This window comes from Hippocampus zosterae, chromosome 10 (genome assembly GCF_025434085.1).
Source record: "Hippocampus zosterae strain Florida chromosome 10, ASM2543408v3, whole genome shotgun sequence".
NCBI classification, from domain to species: Eukaryota; Metazoa; Chordata; class Actinopteri; order Syngnathiformes; family Syngnathidae; genus Hippocampus; species Hippocampus zosterae.
In genome coordinates this window covers 6,771,924-6,799,072 of record NC_067460.1, presented here as the reverse complement: position 1 = coordinate 6,799,072, position 27,149 = coordinate 6,771,924, and the positions used below count along the sequence as shown (strand labels likewise).

The window sequence follows — 27,149 nt, the reverse complement described above, 5'->3', positions numbered from 1 at the left end:
AACGTAGGGGGGCAGTATGATCGCCATGGCAACCTCCAACAGTGGTGGACTGAGGACAGCTACAGAAAGTTTCAGAAGAAGGCTGAATGCATCGTGAAGCTCTACGATAATTTCACAGTTTACAATCAGAGGGTGAGTTTTGGCTATTTCAAACTGAATTTCACTTGTCCAAGAAAATCATACACACAATTCTGCCACATTTTGTCGATTGATAAGTCTCTTGAGAGGAATTCACTCAACAGTGGGAAAAATAAAAATGAAATGAAAACCTTTACAGTTAAATTCGAGTACCTGTACCTATCCTTAATTGAACCATTGAACCAAAATGACTGGAAGTGCATGATTGCACCAGTACATCGTTGTACCATGAAGTGATGACGGATGATATTTGTCATGTACAACTGTCAGGTTACAGTTGCAATTTGACATGACATATAAGTATCGAAATACTTTCCATAATGTATTGGTACCATTGTGCCATTTGGTACCACTCAATGACAGCTGTGAGACAAAGTGTAAAGTCATAGAGCAGAAATAAAGTGATCAGTGGGGGCTTGAAATACGGCAGCTCACCGACAGACTCACCAGATTGATAATGCCCACCTCTACAATCAAGCCGCTTTTCCCAGTTACCCGTCTCATCATGATTAAACTGCATTTTCAAATTACCACTGGCCACTGAGTGGTTGAGCAGAGTCATCCTTGCTGTGTTATTTAGTGACTTTTCATTAATTTAGCTTGAAGAGTTGATGATGAGATTTAATGTGGCTTCAAACTCGTCACATAGGAACAGTTTCCGCTGGTGACAAAAGCAGTTCTCTTTTTTAAGAGAAAACTCTAAACTATACCAGGTCGGGTCAACTGTGGCAAACTGGATAGGGATTGTGCAGTGAAAATGGCGCTCTATTAAACCATCAGCTCCAGGCAATGGACTTTAATTCTGCGTTTCTTTTTTTACATTTGACTTCATGATGATATGCCACAATTTTGAATTAAATTTTTGTGTGTTTGTTAAATATTCAGCATGTAAATGAGCAGTTTATTATCCCCTGCATTTCCATTGTGTGCACTAGGGATAATTGAAAGCAAAACATTTTATTGCACCCAATTTGTTAATTTGAGTGAAGATTTTAGAATGCAATGTGAATGTGTTTTCTGTATCTAGGTTAATGGCCGCCTGACACTGGGAGAGAACATAGCAGACATGGGAGGACTCAAGCTGTCATACTATGTGAGTATGAATTACTTGTATGAACTTGTATGATCAGACTCATACTGCTGAATCTCAGCTCAACTCAATTGTATTTATAGAGCGCTTTCAAACAACCATCGCTGCATCCAAAGTGCTTTACATAACTGATGTAAAAGTCATTTAGAATGCAGAAACATTCACCGAGGATATGCAATTTATGCTAAATTTATATTAAATGAATATAAAATGCAGAATAATAGGAGATGAATATGGTTACAAAATCTGCTCCTGATCTGAGCCAAAAAAGTTTGGGTTAGCTTCAGAGAATTTTAAGATTTCAAACTGGGCCCTGACACTATTTTGTTATGTGATTGATGTGGGTCATGTGTGAGTTAAAGCATGTCAAAAATTGCACAAAAATGTGAATCAGTCCAAGTGGATGTCCATAAATTTTTTTATTTTATTAAAACCCCAAAACAGTTCATTTCCATCCACGGAGGACGAACTAAGGAAATGAGAAAGTATTGTGACTTCAAATCGTACTTTCTTTCCATTTTGTGTTGCATAAACTTGCTCACAAGAGCCGCGTTTTTCAGATTTTTTTTATGTGGGTTTTTTTGGGTGTTCAGTGTGGCCATTGGACATGAAATTATCTAGGCAACTTATGCTTGACTGTCATTGTGTTTTACCTCAAATATAATTTGACAATTTGGTTATTTAGTTATTTAGCCACTGCAGAAAAGCAGCAGTTGGGGATAATAAAAGTTGGCTTATTTCCTGAACGTCCTCCGATCCGTCTGGAAATTGAAACAGAAACTGAACCATGACAACTCCACACAGTCAATAACAGAATGCCCATATGTTAAGGCTGAAATCTTGTATTAGTCCAGTAAAATGTGTTAATTGTCTTTAAAATTAGGGGATTCACTTGTTTTCCACACTCTGGACTCTGCTTTTGTCAGTATAGAAACAAGCAGCCAAACGGCAAGCAAAATGGCCAAAGGCTGCCAGCCAACTATTTCTCAGTTTAATACCCCTTTCTCTCTGCCGGGTAAACACACTTTTTTGGGCAGTGGGAAAGGCTCACTGGCCAGTGTCGATCCGTCAAGTCAAGTCAAGTCAACAGTATTTTTAGAGCACTTTCAAACAGCCATCGCTGCATACAAAGTGCTGTACATCGAGCGATTTAACATACACAATAAACAGTAAGACGAATCGGTAATAAAGGCGGTAGAAAGCACCAAGCAGTAAAATCAAGAACAAATCTAAGTCATGCTGAGTCGAACGCCAAAGAATACAAGTGAGTTTTGAGGAGGGCTTTAAAGATGGGCAGCCGTTCCACAAGCACGCCATCGGAGGCGGGCTGTGATCGCCTCCACTTGCAGTTTGAAAACATAACACGGGACTTCCCGGTAATTACGTGAAGACATAGGGCGGTACGTGATGCGTCATAACATCGCGCGCCATCGGCCTCGTATATAGCACACTCCCACAACAAAGTTAGGATCGCCCCTTAAGCTGTTGTCTCAGTCGTAGCGAAGAGTTGATCCTCCGCTACTTTTCGACCATTTTGAGGATGGTAAAAAGCATGATAAAAGAAAGAACACTCGCTTCCATGTTGCTTTGTTTACCACCAAGAAATCTGTCGCACGATCATCTACGCACTCACAGCGTGGTGATGTAACCAGACGTAAAGTGGTGGAAGGGGGTATGGGCGCAGAATCGCCTTCTGTTGGTCAATGGGAAAGGGGCAATATGCCAATTGGTTGCGTGTCACCACGGATCACTACTACCCACCAATTTCAGTGGGAAAGGGGCATAATACCTCTTTCCCACTGAAATTAGTGGGGTATAATACCCCTTTCCCACGGAATAATTTCATACTTAGAGGTACCACTGTAATTAAGAAATGTCTCAAGTTACATATTGCTGGTGTTAAGTTTGGTCAATTTCATATTGTTTCACAAATGCAAATCGATACTATTGGTCATTCGGCCATGTGGTTTTCGTCCAGGCTATGGAACAGTGGATCAGCTTCCCACTGTCATCATGGGGCATGCATGGGAGTTTGCCCAGCTAGTCTACTAGACTCAGAGAATGGCATTCAAGCAGTCCCAAGGATGCCCTTTGTCGCTGATCTTTTCCATAACCTTTATGAACAGAATTTGAAGGCTCAGCCAAGGCATTGGGTGGGTCCATTTTGGTGGCGTTGGTATTTCGTCCCTACCTTTTGCAGATGATGTGATTCCCTTTATTTCGTGAAGCCATAACCTTCCACTCTCAAATGAATGGTTTGTAAGCAGGTGAGAAGCGGTTGGTATGAGGATCAGCACTTTCAAATATGAGGCCATGGTCCACCGACCAAAAGGGATGCAATGCCCCTTTCAAGCCTGGGAGGTAATCCTACCCCAAGTGGAGGAATTCAAGTGTTTAGTAGGCTTGTTCACAAGTGATGGAAAAATGGAGTGGGAGATTGACAGTTGGATTCGGTGCAACATCTGCAGTGATGTGGACTCCGTATCGGTCTGCGAGAAGCAGCTAGCCAAAATGCAAAGCTCTCAATTTACCAGTCGATCCACATTACTACCCGCACCTATGGTCACAAACTGTGGGTTATGATCAAAAGAACAAGATCACGGATAAAATAAGAGTTTGTTCCGCAGGGTATTCGGACTCTCTCTTGGAGAAAGGATGAGAAGCTCAATCATCCGGGAGCGGTTCAGAATAGAGCGCTGCTCATTCGCATCAAGACTAGTCAGATGCAGTTGCTTGGCCATCTGGCTAGGATGCCTTCTGGATGCCTCCCGGGTGAGGTGTTCCGAGTATACACCACAAGAAGCATGCCCAGGACATGCTGGAGACACTATGTATTTTGGCTGGCATGGGAACACTTGGTGATACCCCTGGAAGAGCTGGTAGAAGTGGCTGGTGAAAGGAAAGTCTTACCTTCCCTACTTCAGCTGCTGTTCCCACGACCTGAACTCATAGAAGATGGACTGATGGACTTATAATTTTATGGACACATGGCTGATAAATTAATGCATGCTTGCAGTCTGTGAATGAGGATATTATTGCCAAAAGTCTTTCAAATATTCACACTCACTCCGCTACTTCTTTCCAGTTCACTCTCTTTGTGTATATTCCATAGCTTACGAGGCCAGAGCACATATGTGTGTGTGTGTGTGTGCGTGTGTGTGTGTGTGTGTGTGTGTGTGTGTGTGTGTGTGTGTGTGTGTGTGTGTGTGTGTGTGTGTATAGAAAGAGAGAGAGAGAGAGATAGATACACATACAGGGGTTATCCAGTGGTTAGCGTGGCAACCTCACAGTGCAGAGGTTCAATTCCAGCTCCGGCCTCCCTGTGTGGAGTTTGTATGTTCTCCCGGGCCTGCGTGGGTTTTCTCCGGGTACTCCGGTTTCCTCCCATATTCCAAAAATATGCATGGCAGGCTGAACACATTAAATGGTCCCTAGGTGTGAGTATTAGCATGGATGGTTGTTCGTCTGTGTGTGCCCTGCGTTTGGCTGGCAACCGGTTCAGGGTGTCCCCCACCTCCTGCCCGAAGACAGCTGGGATAGGCTCCAGCAACCCCTGCAACCCTTGTGAGGATAAGCAGATCGGAAAATGGATGGATGGAAAAACAGAGAGAGAGAGAGATCACAGTTTACGATTCACTTAATGAGCACCCCTGATTTAGAGTTTGTATTTGTCTCATGTTTTGTAATGTGGGAGGAACTCCACACAGGAGTGCCAGAGCCAACATTTGAAACCAGACTCTAACCCCTTTTTTACTGTGCAGCTTATTTATCTAAACGTCTGTCTTCTTTTTATTGATAACCCCAATCACATTCACTCTGTCCAGGCATATCAAAAGTGGGTGAGAGAACATGGGCCAGAGAGGCCCCTACCAGGGCTGAAATATACACATGAGCAACTGTTCTTCATTGCCTTTGCACAGGTACTAAGTCCTCTCATTGTCTAACTTTGTTGCCATAGATGCTTAATTTGTTTCAAGTGGAGACCTCAATTTGTATCCTTGCAGTTGAAGTAAAACTGATTGTATTTCATTTGTTTATTTATTCATTTCTTTATTTCAGAACTGGTGTATGAAAAGAAGATCTCAGTCAACCTACTTGCAGTTGTTAACGGATAAACACGCACCAGAACACTACAGGTAAATTGCATGCACCAAATACACACTTACGTACAGCAGATCCTTTGAAAGTCATGAATATCTTGCATATGTGCACATATCTTATCCCAATGTACTAATATAGTATTCATTTTTCACCCTTCAGAGTGATTGGCAGCGTTTCCCAGTTCAATGAGTTTTCCCGTGTTTTCCATTGTGGGAAGGGTACTCCCATGAACCCTGTTGACAAATGCTCTGTATGGTGACCCCAGCAGAAATAATTTGACTTAATTTGAAGTTGCCACCAACACACACACACACACACACACATTCCTGTAAGACTATATTTGTGAGGTCCGGGTAACTCCAGATAGGGAGTGAGGACCACCCTTTCTGATAGGTTTAGAGAGGAACTAGTCTTAGATTTGTACACTAGATGTCACCCCAACTACTTTCCCCACTTCAACTTCTTTAAAAAACAGAGCAATAAAAAGTAGACTTGAAACTGAAATCATAGCAGGAGTGAGGACTCTGAATGGGCACATTCAAAGTCCTCACTCCTGTTGTGACTTTGGTTAAAATATCTCATCTTTTTTGGTTTTGTTGCAGTTAAGCATACAAATCAACTTTTGGTATTGAGTTTTTCCTCTCTTATTAACCTGCAATTACACAGCAGACATTTTGTATTTTAATTTTAAAAAGTGTGAGTAGTCTGTTTTATGAATAATTTGATAGTTTCAACTTAAGATAAGCAGAGTTCCTCATTTATACATTATATATCAATCACAACTTGAACCGATTGATTGCTGTACAATTACTACTACAATAAAAGTGACCCATGCTTTGGCCAATTAATTTACGGAACTAAATCAAATATCTTGTAAAACTTTATAAGTACATGTCAACATTAAATCTCACCTCAAGTAGAACATTTTTAACAACACTGCTCAGGAAGAGTAGAAAAGAATTGAAAAAAAAATACTCCAGCAAGAAAATTTAAATTTAAAAATGAAGAACTCGAGAAGCAGATCTTTTCTTGAAGTTCTTTACGTCTTTACAGGTTCTTTGAGCCAAGGCCTGCGGCTCTTTCATTTTGCAGTCAGTGCATTGTTCTTGCTTGACACCCTTTTATAAGTCTCCCCAGGTATTTTTCCACAGCAGCCTTTTCTTCTTCATTCCATGGTCTCCTCAAATTTGCTCTGGGAGACCCTAAATATGATGACAATTGCAATTTAATGATACAAAGACCACCTTGTGATAGCTTTACAATGTGGATTTTATACGTAAAAAAAATAAAAGTACTTGTCTTTTTCTCCAATTTAGATTTTGCCTGCTCTTTGGGTGTAAGGTTTTTTCCATCCATTCATCATCTACCGCTTATCCGGGGCCGGGTCGCGGGGGCAACAGCTTTAGCAGGGAAGCCCAGACTTCCCTCTCCCTAGCCACTTCTTCCAGCTCTCCCCGGGGGATCCCGAGTCGTTCCCAGGCAAGCTGGGTGACATAGTCTCTCCAGCGTGTCCAAGGTCTCCTCCCGGTGGGACATGACAGGTACAACTCACCGGGGAGGCGCTCAGGAGGCATCCGAATCAGATGCCCAAGCCACCTCATCTGGCTCCTCTCGATGTGGAGGAGAAGCGGCTCGACTCTGAGCCCCTCCCGGATGACTGAGCTTCTCACCTTATCTCTAAGGGAGAGCCCGGACACCCTGCGGAGAAAACTCATTTCAGCCGCTTGTATCCGGGATCTCGTTCTTTCGGTCACGACCCATAGCTCGTGACCATAGGTGAGGGTTGGGACGTAGATCGACCGGTAAATTGAGAGCTTCGCCCTTTGGCTCAGCTCCTTCTTCACCACGACAGACCGATACAACGTCCGCATCACAGCAGACGCTGCACCGATCCGCCTGTCGATCTCCTGCTCCCTCCTACCCCCACTCGTGAACAAGACCCCAAGATACTTGAACTCCTCCACTTGGGGTAAGATCTCCTCCCCGACCCGGAGGGGGCACTCCACCCTTTTCCGACCGAGGACCATGGTTTCAGATTTGGAGGTGCTGATTTCCATCCCAACCGCTTCACACTCGGCTGCGAAACGCTCCAGTGAGAGTTGGAGAGCCCCGTTTGAAGGAGCCAACAGCACCACATCATCTGCAAAAAGCAGGGATGTAATACTGAAGCCCCCAAAACTGACCCCCTCAACGCTTCGGCTGCGCCTAGAAATTCTGTCCATAAAGGTTATGAACAGAATCGGCGACAAAGGGCAGCCTTGGCGGAGTCCTACCCCCACTGGAAACGATTCCGACTTACTGCTGGCAATGCGAACCAAACTCTGACATCGGTGGTATAGTGACCGAACAGCCCGTATCAGGGGGTTCGGTACCCCATACCCACGAAGCACCCCCCACAGAACTCCCCGAGGGACACGGTCAAACGCCTTCTCCAAGTCCACAAAACACATGTAGACTGGTTGGGCGAATTCCCACATACCCTCAAGGACCCTGCTAAGGGTGTAGAGCTGGTCCACTGTTCCACGGCCAGGACGAAAACCACACTGCTCCTCCTCAACTGGAGGCTCGACTTCCTGACGGACCCTCCTCTCCAGCACCCCTGAATAGACCTTACCAGGGAGGCTGAGGAGTGTGATCCCTCTGTAGTTGGAACACACCCTCCGGTCCCCCTTTTTAAAAAGAGGGACTACCACCCCGGTCTGCCAATCCAGAGGCACTCTCCCTGTTGACCACGCGATGTTGCAGAGGCGTGTCAACCAGGACAGCCCCACAACATCCAGAGCCTTGAGGAACTCCGGGCGGATCTCATCCACCCCTGGGGCCTTGCCACCGAGGAGCTTTTTAACCACATCGGTGACTTCAACCACAGAGATAGGAGAGCCCACCTCAGAGTCCCCAGGCTCTGCTTCCTCCAAGGAAGGCGTGTTGGTGGAGTTGAGGAGGTCTTCGAAGTACTCTGCCCACCGGTTCACAACGTCCCGAGTCGAAGTCAGCAGCGCCCCATCCCCACTGTACACAGTGTTAGTGGTGCACTGCTTCCCCCTCCTGAGACGTCGGATGGTGGACCAGAATTTCCTCGAAGCCGTCCGGAAGTTCGCTTCCATGGCCTCACCGAACTCTTCCCACGCTCGGGTTTTTGCCTCGGCGACCACCGAAGCCGCGGTCCGCTTGGCCAGTCGATACCCGTCAGCTGCCTCTGGGGTCCCACAGGCCATAAAGGCTCGATAGGACTCCTTCTTCAGCTTGACGGCATCCCTTACTGCTGGTGTCCGCCAGCGAGTACGGGGATTGCCGCCACGACAGGCACCAACCACCTTACGGCCACAACTCAGATTGGCCGCCTCAACAATAGAGGCACGGAACATGGTCCACTCGGACTCAATGTCCCCCGTCTCCCCCGGAACATGGGAAAAGCTCTGTCGGAGGTGGGAGTTGAAACTCCTTCTGACAGGGGATTCCGCCAGACGCTCCCAACAAACCCTCACTATACGTTTGGGTCTGCCAGGACGGACCGGCATCTTCCCCCACCATCGGAGCCTACTCACCACCAGGTGGTGATCAGTTGACAGCTCCGCCCCTCTCTTCACCCGAGTGTCCAGAACATGCGGCCGCAAATCCGATGATACAACTACAAAGTCGATCATCGAACTGCGGCCTAAGGTGTCCTGGTGCCAAGTGCACATATGGACACCCTTATGTTTGAACAAGGTGTTCGTTATGGACAATGCGTGACGAGCACAGAAGTCCAATAACAAAACACCACTCGGGTTTTGATCGGGGGGCCGTTCCTCCCAATCACACCCCTCCAGGTATCACTGTCATTGCCCACGTGAGCATTGAAGTCCCCCAGCAGAACAATGGAGTCCCCAGCAGGAGTACTCTCCAGCACACCCTCCAAGGACTCCAAAAAGGGTGGGTATGCTAAGCTGCTGTTTGGTGCATATGCACAAACAACAGTCAGGACCCGTCCACCCACCCGTAGGCGGAGGGAGGCAACCCTCTCGTCTACCGGTGTGAACCCCAATGTACAGGCACTGAGGCGGGGGGCAATGAGTATGCCCACACCTGCTTTGCGCCTCTCACCGTGAGCAACTCCAGAGTGGAAGAGAGTCCATCCCCTCTCGAGAGAACTGGCACCAGAACCCAGGCTGTGTGTGGAGGCAAGTCCGACTATATCCAGTCGGAAATTCTCTGCCTCACACACCAGCTCGGGCTCCTTCCCTGCCAGAGAGGTGACATTCCATGTCCCAAGAGCTATCTTCTGCAGCCAAGGATCGGACCGCCAGGGTCCCCGCCTGGACTCGAATCTGCAATGAAATGGGACATCCCTGATTTGACACTCATTGTCAAATACGTTGCATGCATTTTAACTGGTTAAATTATGAAAAAAGAGATACAGTTCCTCATCCAAAGCTTACCATCCAATTCAGTCTTCCCTCTTTTGGAGAGATGCTTTTCCCTTTTTGGGGGTAAAGGTCGATACCACCACATGAAAAGGAGAACAAAGTGACACATTTTACTAAATCAGTGTTGAACAAAAATATGCTATCAAGGCATTCATTTAGTAACCCAATTCCAGTGAAATTGGGACATTATGCTCATCAATCAAAACAGAATACAATGATTTGCAAATCATGTCCAACCTATATTTAAGTGAAGCATTACAAAGACAAGACAACATTCAATGTTCAAATTGGTACATTTAATTTTTTCCAATAATATTTAACTTAGAATTTAATGGCTGTAATGCGTTCCATAAAAGATGGAACAGCTAGCAAAAAAAATAATGTTGAGAAATGCTCATCAAACCCCTGTTTGTCACATCCCACCGGTGAACAGGCTAACTGTGAATGGGTGGGTGCCATGATTGGGTCAAAAAGTAGCTATCCTGAATTGCTCAGTCATTCACAAGCAAAGATTGGGTGAGGGTCACCACAAGTTGAATCGTTGAAGGACGGAGTTTCACAACGTATAATTGCAAGGAATTGAGGGATTATGTCATCTTTGGTCCATAATATCAAAAGGTTCAGAAAATCTGGACCAATCAGTGCATGTAAGCGGCAAGGCCAAAAACAGATAACATTCAAAGGCCATGACCTTCGACCTCTCAGAGAGCACTGCATCCAAAACCACCTTGTCCCAGCTTGTTTGGAACGTGTTGCAGCCATCAATTCCAACATAGTAGTGTAGTCAATTAAATAGAGGTTGAACATGATATGCAAATCATTGTATTATGTATAAAATACAAGTTCGTGCTTCCATTAAGAATAGAGAAGATTTACTGGGCAACATATAACATTTGAAAGGTATGTTACAAGAACATCTTGTATGATTTCATGCTAGTCAGTGTGAACCAACCGACATAATTAAATTTTGTTAGACCAATGCCAATATCTGGCAGAAATAAAATACTGATTCCTGATTCAAAATAGCTATCATCCATAAATTATCTTCCCCCTTCAAGTGCATTCCAGTGGCAGCCAGTGAACGAGCCTGGTCTCTATTGAACGCGAATAGCAGGGGTGAAGGCTAAATATGTTTCGAAAAACAACTTTCATATTGATAGATTACATTGTCCAGTGTGGGCAATGCATTTAATAAATGAAATGGTAAGAACATGAATCTAAATACAAAAATACCCAAAACAATGCTGTAATCGTGTAATATTGTACAGCAGAAATTGTTGTTGTACGTCATTTCATAGTGCTTTAGGTGCTAGAGTGAATTTACGCCGCATCATTTCCCCCATGAAACATTTGATTTATAACGGCTAAAAATACACAAGGATTAAATATAATTTATATATGTTCTTCATACTGCGTGACAACTGACCGGAACAAAATATGGAGAAATTAAAACTCTTGACATGTCCATTCATCCGTTCTCCCCCCGCTCCCCACCCCAAAAGCCGACTGGCCCCATGTAGAGCGTTGCCACGTACAAAGTTACACCAGTGTAGCCCCTGAAAACAGCTTAAAACGGAGCAAATGTAACCCTGCTCAGGAGGTGGTTTAAACATTTACTCTGGAGTAAATGCTAGTATGCGGGGCAGCACCGATATAAAATGGGACGTGTGAACGCTACAGGAGTAGACTTGCTACGCGTGAAAAGAGTTGATTACATACGGGTAGAATGTGTTGCTTTCGTGCTCGTTTGTACTTCTGTCATCTTTCCTTTTGTAGGAGACTGGACTGTCTCAGAGTTGATTGTGTAGTTTGTTCCTTTGTTATGTGTTCACAAACCCCCCACAGAATTTATTTTGTGATTCCTTATGTTTCCTTTCCAATTGCCTTGCCATCTTTAAATTTGATTGGCCACAGTAGAAGCAATAATGATTTCTGTGCCAAACTCGTTTGCCTTCCCTTTTTGTAAATGTTTTTATGTTTAAAGAAGGATCTTCTTTGCTCATCTCTTGTTTTTACATAGGTTAATGGCTTACCTTCTTTACGAATTGCAGACGTGACTGTGCTCCTCTGCTTCATATGTCTGATGACTTGTAGAGTCTTCACTGGATGTATCATAAGAGAACAATTTTTCTACCTTTGGATGGAATATCTCCTCGTCATCACTCGACTCAGAGGATGTCTTAGTTGGTTTGTATTCCTCATCCGATCCAAAAAGACTGAGTCAGAATAATCACCAACTTCAGTGGGATTGTCCATCTGTTATAAAAAAAAAAAAAAAGATCAGAAAATACCATTGCAATTAATGATGTTAGAGAATAGTACTGATAATTCAGGCTTACATGACAAGATAGTTCTGTGGGATAAAATATTAATCGAACACATTAACATGGCAAAACAGAAATACCTTATAGAAATAACTTATTTTGTTTAATATGGGCAAATAAAGCATTTGAAACTGACCGGGTAATCAATTAAAAGTCGACTTATTATAATTTTTAAAAATGTCTATATCACTCATTTCCAGTGCTTGGCAAAGATAGGTAAGTGCCGAAACCAAATAATGGTATCAGGCTGATACCGGCATTATTTTAAGGTTATCGTGGAGGCTGCCAATACCAGCAATCGATATTTCAGAAAATTAAAAACTTAATAAATGTAAATTTAATACTGTACTAGTTGCCACTACACATTTGGCGAATCATCTGCGTCACAAAGAGAGGCTTATTTCCAAGTATTTGGCAATCCAATAACAATGATGGCCGACACAGAGTGCGGAGAGAACAATTTTCCACGTGAGCTGTACCCAGGTCAATCTTTTCATACACCTATTAAGATGCAATTTCTGTATATAATTACAATATTTACATTAATTCTTTGAACGCCATCATGTGTACTTTTTAATCAAATTTGTTTGAATTCCTTCCACGTTCATCCTATTATATTCCCAGAAGAGGAAATTTCTCTTAGTATGTGGCGACTAAAATGAACGCATATTCACTAAATCTCTGCACGCCAGAGCATTTTTTTTCTCCTTGAATTACATCAACATTCATCCACTAATTTGCCGATTAACGTCTAATCACTAAGTTGATATGAGTATGATAAGGTTAAGATTCATGCTGAGAATGCATCACTAGTGTGTTTTTATAAGCCTGGGCCAATAACTGGTTTGACGTTTGAAAAGTCAAAGTTTCAATCACCACTAATTCGGCTTTGCCAATAAGGATATTTGGGATCAATAAACGATGAGCGAGTGTGGTTACAAATCGCAAAGGTTGATGACAGTGACAATGTATGTTGCCACAAAAAAAATCATCAAAATGTCCCCATAAAATAGTAGAAAGCTTAACAAACATAGAAAATATGCATCTCTCCTCATATAAGTGGGGGGGTTTTCAGCCCAAAATGCATAGGTTTTGGTGATCCACACATTTAACCTTTATTCTTATTTTTTATTTATTTATTATTTTATTTTAACTTTTGTGTTGATAATGGTTCACAGTATAATATTTCGTTCAACCCACTTTGTTATCTGTAAATTGCTTGGTATTTTACATCGTCTTTTTGCAGTTACTTTCTGTATATGGAAAGACACTGGTTCCATTTGCAACTAATTCTCTGCTCAACTAAGATGGCGGCGGCGGCGAAAGACGCTGGGTCATTTGCAACTAATTTTCTGCTCAACTAAAATGGCGGCGACGACGACGACGGCGGCGGGGGGGGGGGGGTGTTAAAACTTGATTTTACCACACCAACGGCCTATTCTGTGGCGCTGTATTGTGTGTCTGACGGCCTATTGAAAGTTTATTGTTTGAGAGGAAACTTTCTATCTTGGTGACAACTCCTTAGGTACAGCATAGTAGTGTTATTCATATAGTTGGTTTCACTCTAATGCTGATATCACACGAACCTTTGAGCCTGCCCGAATTACTTAGAATAACTAATTTGTAAGAAAATATTCAAAACTTGAGTGTCTTACCTGCTTTAATTCTGAAGTATTTGTCACTTTCTGGGGTTTTCTCGATGATGCTGACTCGTACGCTCACTCTTCTCAACGCCTTCCTTTTGTGCAGGTAGCAAAGCGCGCGTTTCCTAATTGATGGTCAGCGAGTGTGATGTGGGGGAGGGTAGCTGTAGAAACTCGTTTCCTGCAACGTAACTGTGACGTTTTGGGGTGTGAAAACAGCCCCGCCCCTTCATAACCAAAACTCCTTCACTTTTCCTCTGAGGTCCGTTTTGAAGTGGGGCATAGTAAATGTCAAGCAATATCAACATATTTTATGAAATCTTGTTTACACCAATGTCATGTACTCCTAAAATGAGCACAGCATATATACATGTGTGTGTATATACATACTGTATATATATACAGTATATACACACACACATATTTTAAAAACGACTTAAAATATTGTAATTGTTCTGAAAGCAACATTATTCCCAAATGCTAATATGGAATTGTGATGAAACATCATTATTATTTACTTATTGGATGCAATTCGTATTATACAGTTTCGATGTCCAAAGCAGAATAAAACGAATTAGATTTTCTGGGGACACGACTGCAACACAACTCTTCTTGCAAAGCTTTGTTGCTGCTGTATGAACCGCGCTCCTAATTGATCACGTGCTCAAACTAGTGTGGGGGAGGGGAGCTGAATAAACTAGGTTCAAACAGTGCAACTGCGAGGGTTTGGAGCTGGGAACAGCCCCTCCCCCCTTCATGGCCAACGATAAACTAAAATTGCTCAGCCTTTAACTTTTATTTTACTCTGCGGTCTGTTTTGAGGGGAGCATGATAAATTTCAAGCAACATATATATGTTTCAGCAACTGTAATAACACAAATGTATATACCTGTTCATATTTTTTAAACCAGACTTAAATATTATAATTGTTCAATGAAACATAATTACAGTAAGTATTGCCATCTATGGACTTCTGTCAAACGAAAATTCCCTCACCCAGAATAAAAATCTATGCATTACACATTTGAGTACGATATTACATTATATGATTGCTTCAGGAGTATGAGGTACCGAATCCCCTGATGCGGGCACTTTGGTCCCTCCACCACAGATGTCAGAATTTGGTTCACATTACCGGCAGTAAGTCAGAATCGTTTCCAGTGAGGGTTGGACTCCGCCAAGGCTGCCCTTTGTCATCGATTCTGTTCATAAACTTTACGGACATTGGCAATTTCTAGGCGCAGTGTAAGTGTTGATGGGGGTCCATTTTGTTGGCCTCAGTATTACATCTCTGCTTATTGCAGATGATGTGGGACTGTTGGCTCTTTCAAGCAGGGCCCTTCAACTCTCACTTGAGCGTTTCGCAGCTGAGTATGAAGTGGTTGGGATGAAAATCAGTCGGAAAAGGGTGGAGTTCTCTCTCCGGGTCTGGGAGGAGATCTTGTCCCAAGTGGAGGAGTTTAAGTTTTTTGGGGTCTTGTTTGCAAGTGAGGGCAGGAGGGAATGAGAGATCGACAGGCGCAGCGGTGAAGCGGCTGCTGCTTGCTCTGCGCGCTTTTTATCGGTCAGTCGTGGTGAAGAAGGAGCTGAGCCAAAAGGCGAAGCTCTCAATTTACCGGTTGATCTACGTTCCAACCCTCATCTACTGTCATGAGCAATGAGTCGTGACCGAAAGAATGAGATCCCAGATACAAGCGACCGAAATGAGTTTTAAAGGTGTTCCGGGCATGTCCCACCGGCAGGAGGCCCCGGGGACAACCCAAGACACGCTGGAGAGACTGTGTCACTCAGCTGGCCTGGGAACGTTTCAGAATCCCCGGGAAGAGCTAGGAGAAGTGGCTGGGGAGAGGGAAGTCTGGGCTTCCCTGCTAAAGCTGCTGCCCCTGTTACCCGACCTTGGATAAGCGGTGGAATATGGATGGATGGATATTACATTAGTGATCGATTCATAACAACGGACGAACGTTCCGATACCTGGAACCTGGAAGCCATACCGAAGCTCGAATTAGAGCAAACTCAAGCAAGTCCCGTTCGATACCGCGGAATAACTGTCTGTACCACTTTTTACTCTCTTTGGCACAAAAACAGCAGAATCTCTCTATTAGCATGAGTTTACTGGAATCGTGAACGACTTTCTATTCCATTCATTTACATTTACGTCCTGTCGATCGTTGCATCCAAACAAAGGAATGGTAATGACTGTGGAAGGGAACATGGAATGCATCCGATTAGATGCTCAAAGCAAGTTGCTTGTGGCTCGACGGACTGTAGAGTAAATGAACGTTTCCTGGAATGCTTGACCTGCTATCATGCTAACTCAACTCAACATTATTTATAGAGCACTTTCAAACAGCCATCGCTGCATACAAAGTGCTTTACATGGAGCAATTTAACATATACAACAAACAGTAACGCAGTCTGTAATAAATACGGTAGAAAGCACCGAACAGCAAAACCAAGAACAAATCTAAGTCATGGTGAGTCAAATGCCAAAGAATACAAGTGAGTTTTGAGGCGCGTTTTGAAGATGGGCAGCGAGGAGGCTTGCCGAATGTTCAGTGGGAGGTCATTCCAGAGAGAGGGACCAGCAACAGAAAAGGCTCCATCCCCTCTGAGCCTCAGTTTAGTTCTTGGTCCTTCTAATAATGTCTGGTCCGCAGACCAGATGAGGTCAGCGAGGTAAGGTGGCACGAGGTAATTTAGAGATTTGAAAAGGTCATTTAGAGATTTGAAAACAATTTGCGCTAACTGGAGCGCTAATCAGAGAGAAGGCGAGTTCCATCGCGCTATGGGCATGGAGGACTTTGAAGGGTCCCGTGGATGCCTTCAGACATTTGTTGCACAACATCAGCTGAGCAACGCTGTCTTGGGTGGTGATCGAGGGGAGGTCAAGTTCGAGATAGTGAGTGATTGGAAAGAAAAGCCACCAGCTGTTATAGGTCTCATTTTGGAGCAAAGAGCCCTCATTTTGTGACTACTCTTGTTATAATGTATTTTGTTCATATACCTGTACTGTATACTGCCGTTTTTGTGTTATTTGTGTTGTTGGAGCATATATTTTTGCATTTTACTGCTTGTGTTCTTACACATGTATTTTGTTAACACACTTGCATGTTCATAAAGGACGTGTACCGTAGTCATGTCCCACATAAGGAAATTCTGTTATCAAGACGGATTGAGCAACGCAACCATGATTTCTACTAAAGAATACTTACTGTTGTTACTTACTGGATGCAAATCATAATGATCCAGTTGAAATGTCCAAAGCAGAATGAAACAAATTGGATATGCTGGGGACACTTCTGCAATACAGTACCTAACTCATTTTTTCTTGCAAAGCGTTGTGGCTGGCTTCTGCGCAGCTCTACTAATTGAAATGTAAACAAACTCATGTCTGGGGGGAGGGGTGCAGCAAAAACTTCGTTTTGGAGCAGGTAACAGCCGCTCCTCTTCATGGCCAATGACTAAGTCAATTATCAAAATTGCCATAGCCTTTTTGAACTTTGAGGTCTGCTGTGAAGGCGAGCATGATAAATTTTGAGCAACATCTACATACAGTATTTGAGTAACTAGGCTCACCAATGTCACATACTCCGCGCACACACAGTATATTTAAACTGACTTACAATTTTACAATTGTTTTTAAAGCAACATAATTCCAAACTCTAATATGGAATTTAGATGAAACAATTATTTACTTATTGAATGCAAGTCATATTTTCCAGTTTCAATGTCCAAAGCTGAATGAAATAAATTGGATATGCTGGGGACACTTCTGCAATACAGTACCTAACTCATTTTTTTCTTGCAAAGCGTTGTGGCTGGCTTCTGCGCAGCTCTGCTAAATGAAATGTAAACAAACTCATGTCTGGGGGGAGGGGTGCTGCAAAAACTTCGTTTTGGAGCAGGTAACAGCCGCTCCTCTTCTTGGCCAATGATTAAGTCAATTATCAAAGTTCCCACAGCCTTTGTGAACTTTGAGGTCTGATGTGAAGGAGAGCATGATAAATTTTGAGCAACATCTACATACAGTATTTGAGTAACGAGGATCACCAATGTCACATACTCCTAAAATAATTACAGCAAATAAAATTATATATATCTTCACAAACACAACCGCACACACAGTATATTTAAACTGACTTAAAAATTTACAATTGTTTTTAAAGCAACATAATTCCAAACTCTAATATGGAATTTAATCGTTTCTTGGTTTCTTGGAATTGGAATTCTTTACTTATTGAATGCAAGTCATATTTTCCAGTTTCAATGTCCAAAGCAGAATAAAATGAATTGGATTTTCTGGGGCCCTCCGTGAGTCGTCACCTTACCGTGGTGGAGGGGTTTGTGTGTCCCAATGATCCTAGAAGCTAAGTTGTCTGGGGCTTTATGCCCCTGGCAGGGTCACCCATGGCAAACAGGTTCGAGGTGAGGGGCCAGACAAAGCACGGCTCAAAGACCCCAATGATGAATACAATAAATGGATCTAGGTTTCCCTTGCCCGGACGCGGGTCACCGGGGCCCCCTTCTGGAGCCAGGCCTGGAGGTGGGGCTCGTCGGCAGGCGCCTGGTGGCCGGGCCTACACCCATGGGGCCCGGCCGGGCACAGCCCGAAGAGGCAACGTGGGTCCCCCTTCCCATGGGCTCACCGCCAATGAGAGGGGCCAAATGGGTCGGGTGCAATGTGAGCTGGGCTAGTTTCAACTCCCACCTCCGACAGAGCTTTTCCCATGTTCCGGGGGAGACGGGGGACATTGAGTCCGAGTCCCATGTTCCGTGCCTCTATTGTTGAGGCGGCCAATCTGAGTTGTGGCCGTAAGGTGGTTGGTGCCTGTCGTGGCGGCAACCCCCGTACTCGCTGGTGGACACCAGCAGTAAGGGATGCCGTCAAGCTGAAGAAGGAGTCCTATCGATACTTTATGGCCTGTGGGACCCCAGAGGCAGCTGACGGGTATCGACTGGCCAAGCGGACCGCGGCTTCGGTGGTCGCCGAGGCAAAAACCCGAGCGTGGGAAGAGTTCGGCGAGGCCATGGAAGCCGACTTCCGGACGGCTTCGAGGAAATTCTGGTCAACCATCCGACGTCTCAGGAGGGGGAAGCAGTGCACCACTAACACTGTGTACAGCGGGGATGGGGCGCTGCTGACTTCGACTCGGGACGTTGTGAACCGGTGGGCAGAGTACTTCGAAGACCTCCTCAACTCCACCAACACGCCTTCCTTGGAGGAAGCAGAGCCCGGGGGCTCTGAGGTGGGCTCTCCTATCTCTGTGGTTGAAGTCACCGATGTGGTTAAAAAGCTCCTCGGTGGTAGGGCCCCAGGGGTGGATGAGATCCGCCCGGAGTTCCTCAAGGCTCTGGATGTTGTTGGGCTGTCCTGGTTGACACGCCTCTGCAACATCGCGTGGTCAACAGGGAGAGTGCCTCTGGATTGGCAGACCGGGGTGGTAGTCCCTCTTTTTAAAAAGGGGGACCGGAGGGTGTGTTCCAACTATAGAGGGATCACACTCCTCAGTCTCCCTGGTAAGGTCTATTCAGGGGTGCTGGAGAGGAGGGTCCGTCAGGAAGTCGAGCCGCCAATTGAGGAGGAGCAGTGTGGTTTTCGTCCCGGCCGTGGAACAGTGGACCAGCTCTACACCCTTAGCAGGGTCCTTGAGGGTATGTGGGAATTCGCCCAACCAGTCTACATGTGTTTTGTGGACTTGGAGAAGGCGTTTGACCGTGTCCCTCGGGGAGTTCTGTTGGGGGTGCTTCGTGGGTATGGGGTACCGAACCCCCTGATACGGGCTGTTCGGTCACTATACCACCGATGTCAGAGTTTGGTTCGCATTGCCAGCAGTAAGTCGGAATCGTTTCCAGTGGGGGTAGGACTCCGCCAAGGCTGCCCTTTGTCACCGATTCTGTTCATAACCTTTATGGACAGAATTTCTAGGCGCAGCCGAAGCGTTGAGGGGGTCCGTTTTGGGGGCCTCTGTATTGCATCCCTGCTTTTTGCAGATGATGTGGTGCTGTTGGCTCCTTCAAACGGGGCTCTCCAACTCTCACTGGAGCGTTTCACAGCCGAGTGTGAAGCGGTTGGGATGAGAATCAGCACCTCCAAATCTGAAACCATGGTCCTCAGTCGGAAAAGGGTGGAGTGCCCCCTCCGGGTCGGGGAAGAGATCTTACCCCAAGTGGAGGAGTTCAAGTATCTTGGGGTCTTGTTCACGAGTGGGGGTAGGAGGGAGCGGGAGATCGACAGGCGGATCGGTGCAGCGTCTGCTGTGATGCGGACGTTGTATCGGTCTGTCGTGGTGAAGAAGGAGCTGAGCCAAAGGGCGAAGTTCTCAATTTACCGGTCGATCTACGTCCCAACCCTCACCTATGGTCACGAGCTATGGGTCGTGACCGAAAGAACGAGATCCCGGATACAAGCGGCCGAAATGAGTTTTCTCCGGAGGGTGTCCGGGCTCTCCCTTAGAGATAAGGTGAGAAGCTCAGTCATCCGGGAGGGGTTCAGAGTCGAGCCGCTTCTCCTCCACATCGAGAGGAGCCAGATGAGGTGGCTTGGGCATCTGATTCGGATGCCTCTTGAGCGCCTCACCGGTGAGGTGTTCCGGTCATGTCCCACCGGGAGGAGACCCAGAGGAAGACCCAGGACACGCTGGAGAGACTATGTCACCCAGCTTGCCTGGGAACGGCTCGGGATCCCCCGGAGAGAGCTGGAAGAAGTAGCTAGGGAGAGAGAAGTCTGGGCTTCCCTGCTAAAGCTGTTGCCCCCGCGACCCGGCCCCGGATAAGCGGTAGATGATGGATGGATGGATTTCCTGGGGAGCGGCCTGGTGAACTAGTGGTCCGCGTGTTGACCTCACAGCGCAGAGGTACCAGGTTCAATTTCAGCTCCGGCCACCCTGTGTGAAGTTTGCATGTTCTCCCCAGGTCTGTGTGGGTTCTCTCCAGATCCCACATTCCAAAAACATGCATGGCAGGCTAATTGAACAATCCAAATTGTCCCTCGGTGGTGAGTGTGAGCGCGGATGGTTGTTTGTCTGTGTGTGCCCTGCGATTGGCTGGCAACCGGTTCAGGGTGTCCCCTGCCTACTGACCGAAGACGGCTGGGATAGGCTCCAGCACCCCCCGTGACCCTTGTGAGGATAAAACGGATTGGAAAATGACTGAATGTATGTTACAATGAGAACTCCGGCATGCCTGAGGGCGTAAATATGCTTACAGCTTTAACTTTTTTAATTTAATTGCACTTTCCTATTTCTATTTAATGTGGTAGTTTGAAAATATAAATAAGAAGTTCCTCACCAATTACTCAGTACTTGTGATTCTTTCACTACGTACATTCATTCATCTTTCGAGCCGCTTGATCCTCACTAGGGTCGCGGGGGTGCTGGAGCCTATCCCAGCTGTCTTCGGGCAGTAGGCGGGGGACACCCTGAATCGGTTGCCAGCCAATCGCAGGGCACACAGAAACGTTCAACCATTCGCACTCACACTCACACCTAGGGACAATTTAGAGTGTTCAATCAGCCTGCTACGCATGTTTTTGGAATGTGGGAGGGAACCGGAGCACCCGGAGAAAACCCACGCCCGGGAGAACATGCAAACTCCACACAGGGAGGCTGGAGCTGGAATCGAACCCGGTACCTCTGCACTGTGAAGCCGACGTGGTAACCACTGGACTACCGGGCTGCCCCACTACGTACATATTTACTCTTATTCAAGGACTCTTTTTTTTTACATGTCATATTTTTCAAAAGTAACACTAATACAATTGAGTGCACATTTATTCTGCCACCTCTGTCCTTGTGTCCTTATGGAAAAGATGAGACTGATGCCCTAAATATAATAGTAAATAATAGTTCCATCAGTAGTATACAATAGAATATAAAACATTACTCAGTAAAAATACTCAGAGAGCTTTGCTTAATGTTAGAAATGTGCACTTCAAATTACAAATTTGGAGCTATGAAATGACAACTAAAACCTCAATATGTCACAAATGGAATAAGTGTGTACTTCACTAAATTATTTTAGGTTTTTTATTTAGTGGTTTGATTTAAGGTGTAATTTCGTGTGGGTCTGAGGCCATATTCCAGATTTGGGTTTGCATAACAAGTTCTATTTCATAACAAGATGTTTGTTAAAAAAGTTAAACTTAGACAAATATTAGATATAATAAAAAATACATCATTGTTTTACTTTCTAATAAGCCCATGAGACTGTTTTCTATAGTTTCAGTTTTGTTGGAACAAAAATATTTCAGAAATCAATAGGTGGCGGTAGTGAGTAAAAAGTGTGTGTATTGAATTTAAATGAAAATACACACAAAAAATCATTTTTGGTATATTTGTGAGGACCTCTCTGAAACTTTGAGAGATGCCTATATAAACCCTCTAGAGGCCTTTAGAATGAAAAACTTGTGAGGACTGGCCTAAATGTCCTCACTTGTCAAAAATGTCCTCACTACGTTGGTCTTGTAATCACAGTGGTCCTCACAAGTATAGCCGTACAAACACACACACGCACACACACACACACACACACCGTCACCACTATTCATTACAAGCAGATGTCCTACGTGACGGTGAAAGTGAATCTTTTCACACTCATCACTGCAAACACAGTGAATGAGTGATCCTCATACAGTCCATCATCTGAAGAAATGTCTCCTAACCGCTCTCATCAGTCATGCACATATCACAAATTAACACATATCATTGACGATACATATCTATTTTTGTATTTTAGCTCTCTTTTTTTCCCCCTTCAAATCATCTATTTTTGTATTACAGCAAATATATGATGGCCATAATGTATTTCAGCAGGTTTAGGTTTTACTTAAGCAACACATATCTCTGTAATTTAACATCCGATGCATCACCCGGAACATTCTCAGCACATCCCAGGAGGTCCAGTAGGAGGGTGATTTCAATGTAGACCGGTGTCGATTAATTTTTTTCCTCAACTGCAATGACAACATTGTTTTGCATCGCGAAATGTTGCCCCTTAGTTCCGTACCGTATTCAAGTTGGCTCTTGCTCTTGTGGTTTAGAGCGCAAAGCTCACTGTCATGACTGTTGTATCGTTTGCCTGCATTGTTCTCTTGTTCGAGTATTTGTACCTTTTCAAGCGGCGTGAAGTGTTTCTTTGTAAAAGTTGAATTCGTTATTGACCTTTTTCCTCAGGAAATGTAGCGCCAAAATTCAGTATCGGTACAACTCTCACCTCATCACCAAATGAAGGAGCTGTTGTTTGTCAACAAAAAACAAAAAACAAACGTTCCTCATTGGACAGACCAGACAAGCTCATGTGATCATATGAGAACCAGTAACCGCAAGAGAAGCAGTGCATTGGATCGCCATTAGTGTATATTCACGGTCAATGAACTCACAAATAACAGAATACAGCACTGTACTGTATATGCACTCAGTCCACTCAACCGAACTTTCTGGTGGAGATGACTCAAGCATATGTACTGTTATTTGAAAGAAAAGGCTTTTGTCCAGCAAATGTGATGAGTGTTGTTGTGAACTTGGTTTTGACGAAAAGAGCATGTTCCCTCCCTTTGGCACCTAACATCACAAATCTCAAACTGACATACTGTACATGGATCATTCAGGACCGACTGTGCAGCGGCAGTATTCATTCACATGTGATCGCTATCGCTTTCCTCTCTATGGTTGCTGTTCAATGTTTGAATAAATTCAAACAAATCCTTGTGCCATGTATGTGTGTGGCTTTGGGTCATTATCGGTGTGTTATCAGTGTTTGTGTGCTCCCAGGCTTGCTTCTCTAGCAATGGCCCAGCTCAATCGCAGCAACTGTATGGTTGATGGTGGACTTCGCTATCAGGTAGAACTGGACTTACCGAATGAATCTCTTTGTGACTGGGCATAGGCACATATATTCATGAACTCAAATGCCATCATGACCTTTGAGTGTCTGATTGTGAAAGTGGTTGTAGTCGTCCAAGGTGCTCACAATTTATTTCAAAACCGCAAAGCAAAACAAAGCACGCTTTTCCTACAGCAAAATATCGTACTTTTTTTATATGCTTCTCAACATGTCGGCATGGTGGACTCAAATGCAGGGAAAGACATATCGTAGTTTGTTTTGAGGTGATCGAAATAATGGGACTAAATCCATTCAAACTGATGACACAATAAGGCACATTCACAATTTGTTGAGTCCAACTGGACAGAGGTGACAATCCACAGTCTGAATTTTCTGTCAGAGCAGCGCCTGGAGTTAATCAAGGCTGACTCAGGCTAGATTTACCTTGCATGTCATTGCAAAAGTATACAGTCGACCAGTGGCTGATGTTGGTCTGTCAAGGAGGGTAAGCTCAATTTCGGCCTACATCATAAAATGTGTCTGTTTATTTATATATGAATTCTTGAAAAGCGCTTATAAATAAAATGTATTATTATTATTATATTACTCTCCGTTCCTTTTCAAGAAAATGATCTGTGACTCTGTGGTGATATAAGTCAGTCTGCGAACACAAGTGAGGGTGAGGTTCGTTTGTACGGCGGCCGTCACGCTACTTTGTGTGATCGTTGACAGGGTGGAGGCAGGCAGAATGTGGCCATCACGTTCCTAAACATAATCGACGAAGGAGGAGCGAGTGGGATGTACGGCGGACGTCACACTACAAATGTTAATGGCAGCCGGTGGGAGTGTGGCAGTCATGCGGTTCGCCCAGCCCACAACTAGATCAGTAAAAGCACCACATTTCCCGGAAATTCCAAATGGTTGTCACCAAAGTTCTGCTTTCTGAATTTATTCCACATTGGGCTATTAAAGCTAGGTTGTTCAGTAACAATGAGTCATATTTTGTTAATGATGCAATCAGTCAGCTTTGCAATTACTTGAGCATTAACTTGAGAACTCACTGTGCCTACCTCCCAGGTAGTGCTAAGAGAAAATGGCACACTCAAACAAAAATTAGCGAAATGTTCTGAAGAAACAAAATTACCATGGACAAAGGCCCTGCCCGTAGCACTAATGTGGAGATTGAAATGTGCTAAACTATCTTCTAAACTTGCCAGAATCAGAAAGGTGGCAGCCATCGGTCCCACCGAAATCAGCAGAAGGCTTCCGTCACCAGTTCCAACCAGATGACTGTGGTGATCAAGGTCCTCAAAAGGAAGAATTGGCACTTCCTCAGGTGGCAAGTTCTGTTCCAGGTGTTGATGACCCACAGTGCAGTTTAAGTTGCAGAAAGGGCCACTTGGACCCATGTCAGTCATTGCTGGGAGGTGCTAAGTCCAGTTGAGACAACCGACCAAAATACGCCTGGGGTGAAAGAACCGCCCTTTTTCCGACAGGTGATCTGCCCGGTCACCAACTCATCTCGGCGAAAGAAGCCCCTCATTAAAAAAAGTCCCACTCATATGACATTGTGCTGATCAACCACCGAGCGCCTCATCGATTTCATAGAATTTCATGGTGGTCTTTGGTGGGTAATTGAAGAGCAAACAAAGACAAGGCCAACACATTCCTAACAGAGCACAAGAAACACTTGAGCTGTGAAATACAAATGTGCAACACCATCTAATTCGTTGGAAAACCTCACTGTGTTAAGAAAAAGCTGGAATTTTAATATTAGACTGCAGCTTTTCACAGAAACTTATGATGACAATTGTGAAGGGGGATGAATTTGATGCTTGATTTTTTTCAGAATTTTTATTTTCTTGATCATTGAATGATTAAAGCCTCCTATCATCTGCCCTTCGAAATGTCCATCCAGCCATCCATTTTCAACACAGCTAGCTTATCCTGAAGCGGGTCAAGGGGGTTGCTGGAGCCCAGCTGACTTTGGGAAAAAGGCAGAATAACCGATTAACTGGTCGCCAGTCAGTCACAGGGTACATATAGAGACGAACAACCATTACACACCCACATTCACACCATCACTGACAGGGAACCGATCCCTCGCTGCAAGCATACAAGTGAGGCGAGTGTACCGCTACACCATCAGCAACTCCTTCGAAAAGTGCTAAGCATAACCTCTCCTTTGTCTGCGAGCTGATAGCCGCAATAAAACTGTCCCCTATGCTCTGCAAAACTTCAGGATAGCAAGGCGCTTGTTTTATTGATGTATTAGGTTTCTGAGTTCAATCTGTTTGTCCTCGGCTTAGTATTTAGTCTTTGGGAGGGTTTTTTTCGCCTCTCGAATACTTTACAGAGACATTTATGATGCAAGTCTGAAAGAAAGAGGACAAGTGAGGGAAAAGCCATGGGTGTCGCCAATGATATGAGCAGGCCTTTGCAATCTGGTGGGAAGACGGAGACCCTGGCCTACGGCGTGTGAAGGCAGCAGTGCGGTCAAGCTCAAGTGATCACAGCATTTTTAGTTGGACAACAGAGATATCGATCCTATACACAAGTCTCCAGATCAAATCAAACGGCATCGGTCACCAAAAGCAAAGACTCAATGGTTGGCTGGGCTCATTACAAATTATGATAGCATCTGCCAAGAAGGTGTTTCCTTTATTGCTCTCTCCTGAATTAATCAGTCAGTCCTCCAATAATCAACGTTAACTATGTCTGAATTTACACCACGTCCATTTTCTAATAAACGTATCCATTAAAATGTAAATTGGAGCCACCCTTGGGTCTCTCTTCCAAGCGGTTTATCTCATGAAGCATATTTTCAATGAACGCTTCACAAATCATATGAAGGTGTTTAAAAAAAAAAAAAAGGCCAGACTTTCAGAGTCATGTTCCCTTTGGAATATGAGACGCACATCATTCACCCAAGCCGTTCACGCCGTTTCTTAAACCCTCTGCCTCCGATAAATGGTGATACTTTTGGAGAATATTTCTGCTTTTGATATCCTAAAGAACGTGTGACAGACATTGTTGACAATTGCAACGTTTTGAATGTTTCTACAAATATCTTCCCTCGGGTCATGATGCACATGGATTGTAAAGTTAGCTCGGTTAACTGCTTGTCTGGGAGGAGATGACTTTAACTTGAAGTATTCCAATTTTGCAAACAGCCTTGCCCCAAAGGGCTTTCGTGGCATCTTGTAGACAGTACTGAAGTGATATGCAAAAGTCCCGCCCCTGGAGTATTTCTTGTAAATTCAAAATATGATTTCATTATTTTTAGTGGTGGGATACTATTGATTAATTGATAATAACATATCGACAACATTACATCCACATAATGACCGTAATGATGCAGTTCAGCTTGACCTTTGACCTGTCTTCTGCTTCCTCTGACGTGGCCTCGCGGACCAATTTTGACCTTGACGTTGTTATCGGGAAAAGAGGACTTTCTGAAATGAAGGACGCTTGCACTTTTATTCATAACAAACCAGGAAGAAATGTTTCTGTCAATAATTCCCCGTTCAAAAATGAAAAAGCTGTGTTCAACTTTTATTAGCAGAGAACTTTGCAGTTGACAGCAGCTGTATCTCACTCATTGTGTGATCCAACTGCAGCTGTT

The 27,149-nt window shown here is 44.4% G+C and overlaps 1 protein-coding gene across 2 annotated transcripts in view; it reads left to right on the top strand.

Moving 5' to 3' along the window:
• LOC127609139 (endothelin-converting enzyme-like 1) overlaps window positions 1-23,414 on the top strand; it is a 77,822-nt gene extending 54,408 nt beyond the window's left edge. For both annotated transcript variants that reach the window (XM_052078890.1, XM_052078889.1), the window contains exons 14-19: window positions 8-132; window positions 1,166-1,231; window positions 5,053-5,148; window positions 5,288-5,364; window positions 5,489-5,651; window positions 22,235-23,414. In XM_052078890.1, coding sequence (XP_051934850.1) covers window positions 8-132; window positions 1,166-1,231; window positions 5,053-5,148; window positions 5,288-5,364; window positions 5,489-5,588 — 464 coding nt within the window. In that variant the 3' untranslated portion in view covers window positions 5,589-5,651; window positions 22,235-23,414. The remainder of the gene's footprint in view (window positions 1-7; window positions 133-1,165; window positions 1,232-5,052; window positions 5,149-5,287; window positions 5,365-5,488; window positions 5,652-22,234) is intronic.
• Window positions 23,415-27,149: the final 3,735 nt, after the last annotated feature.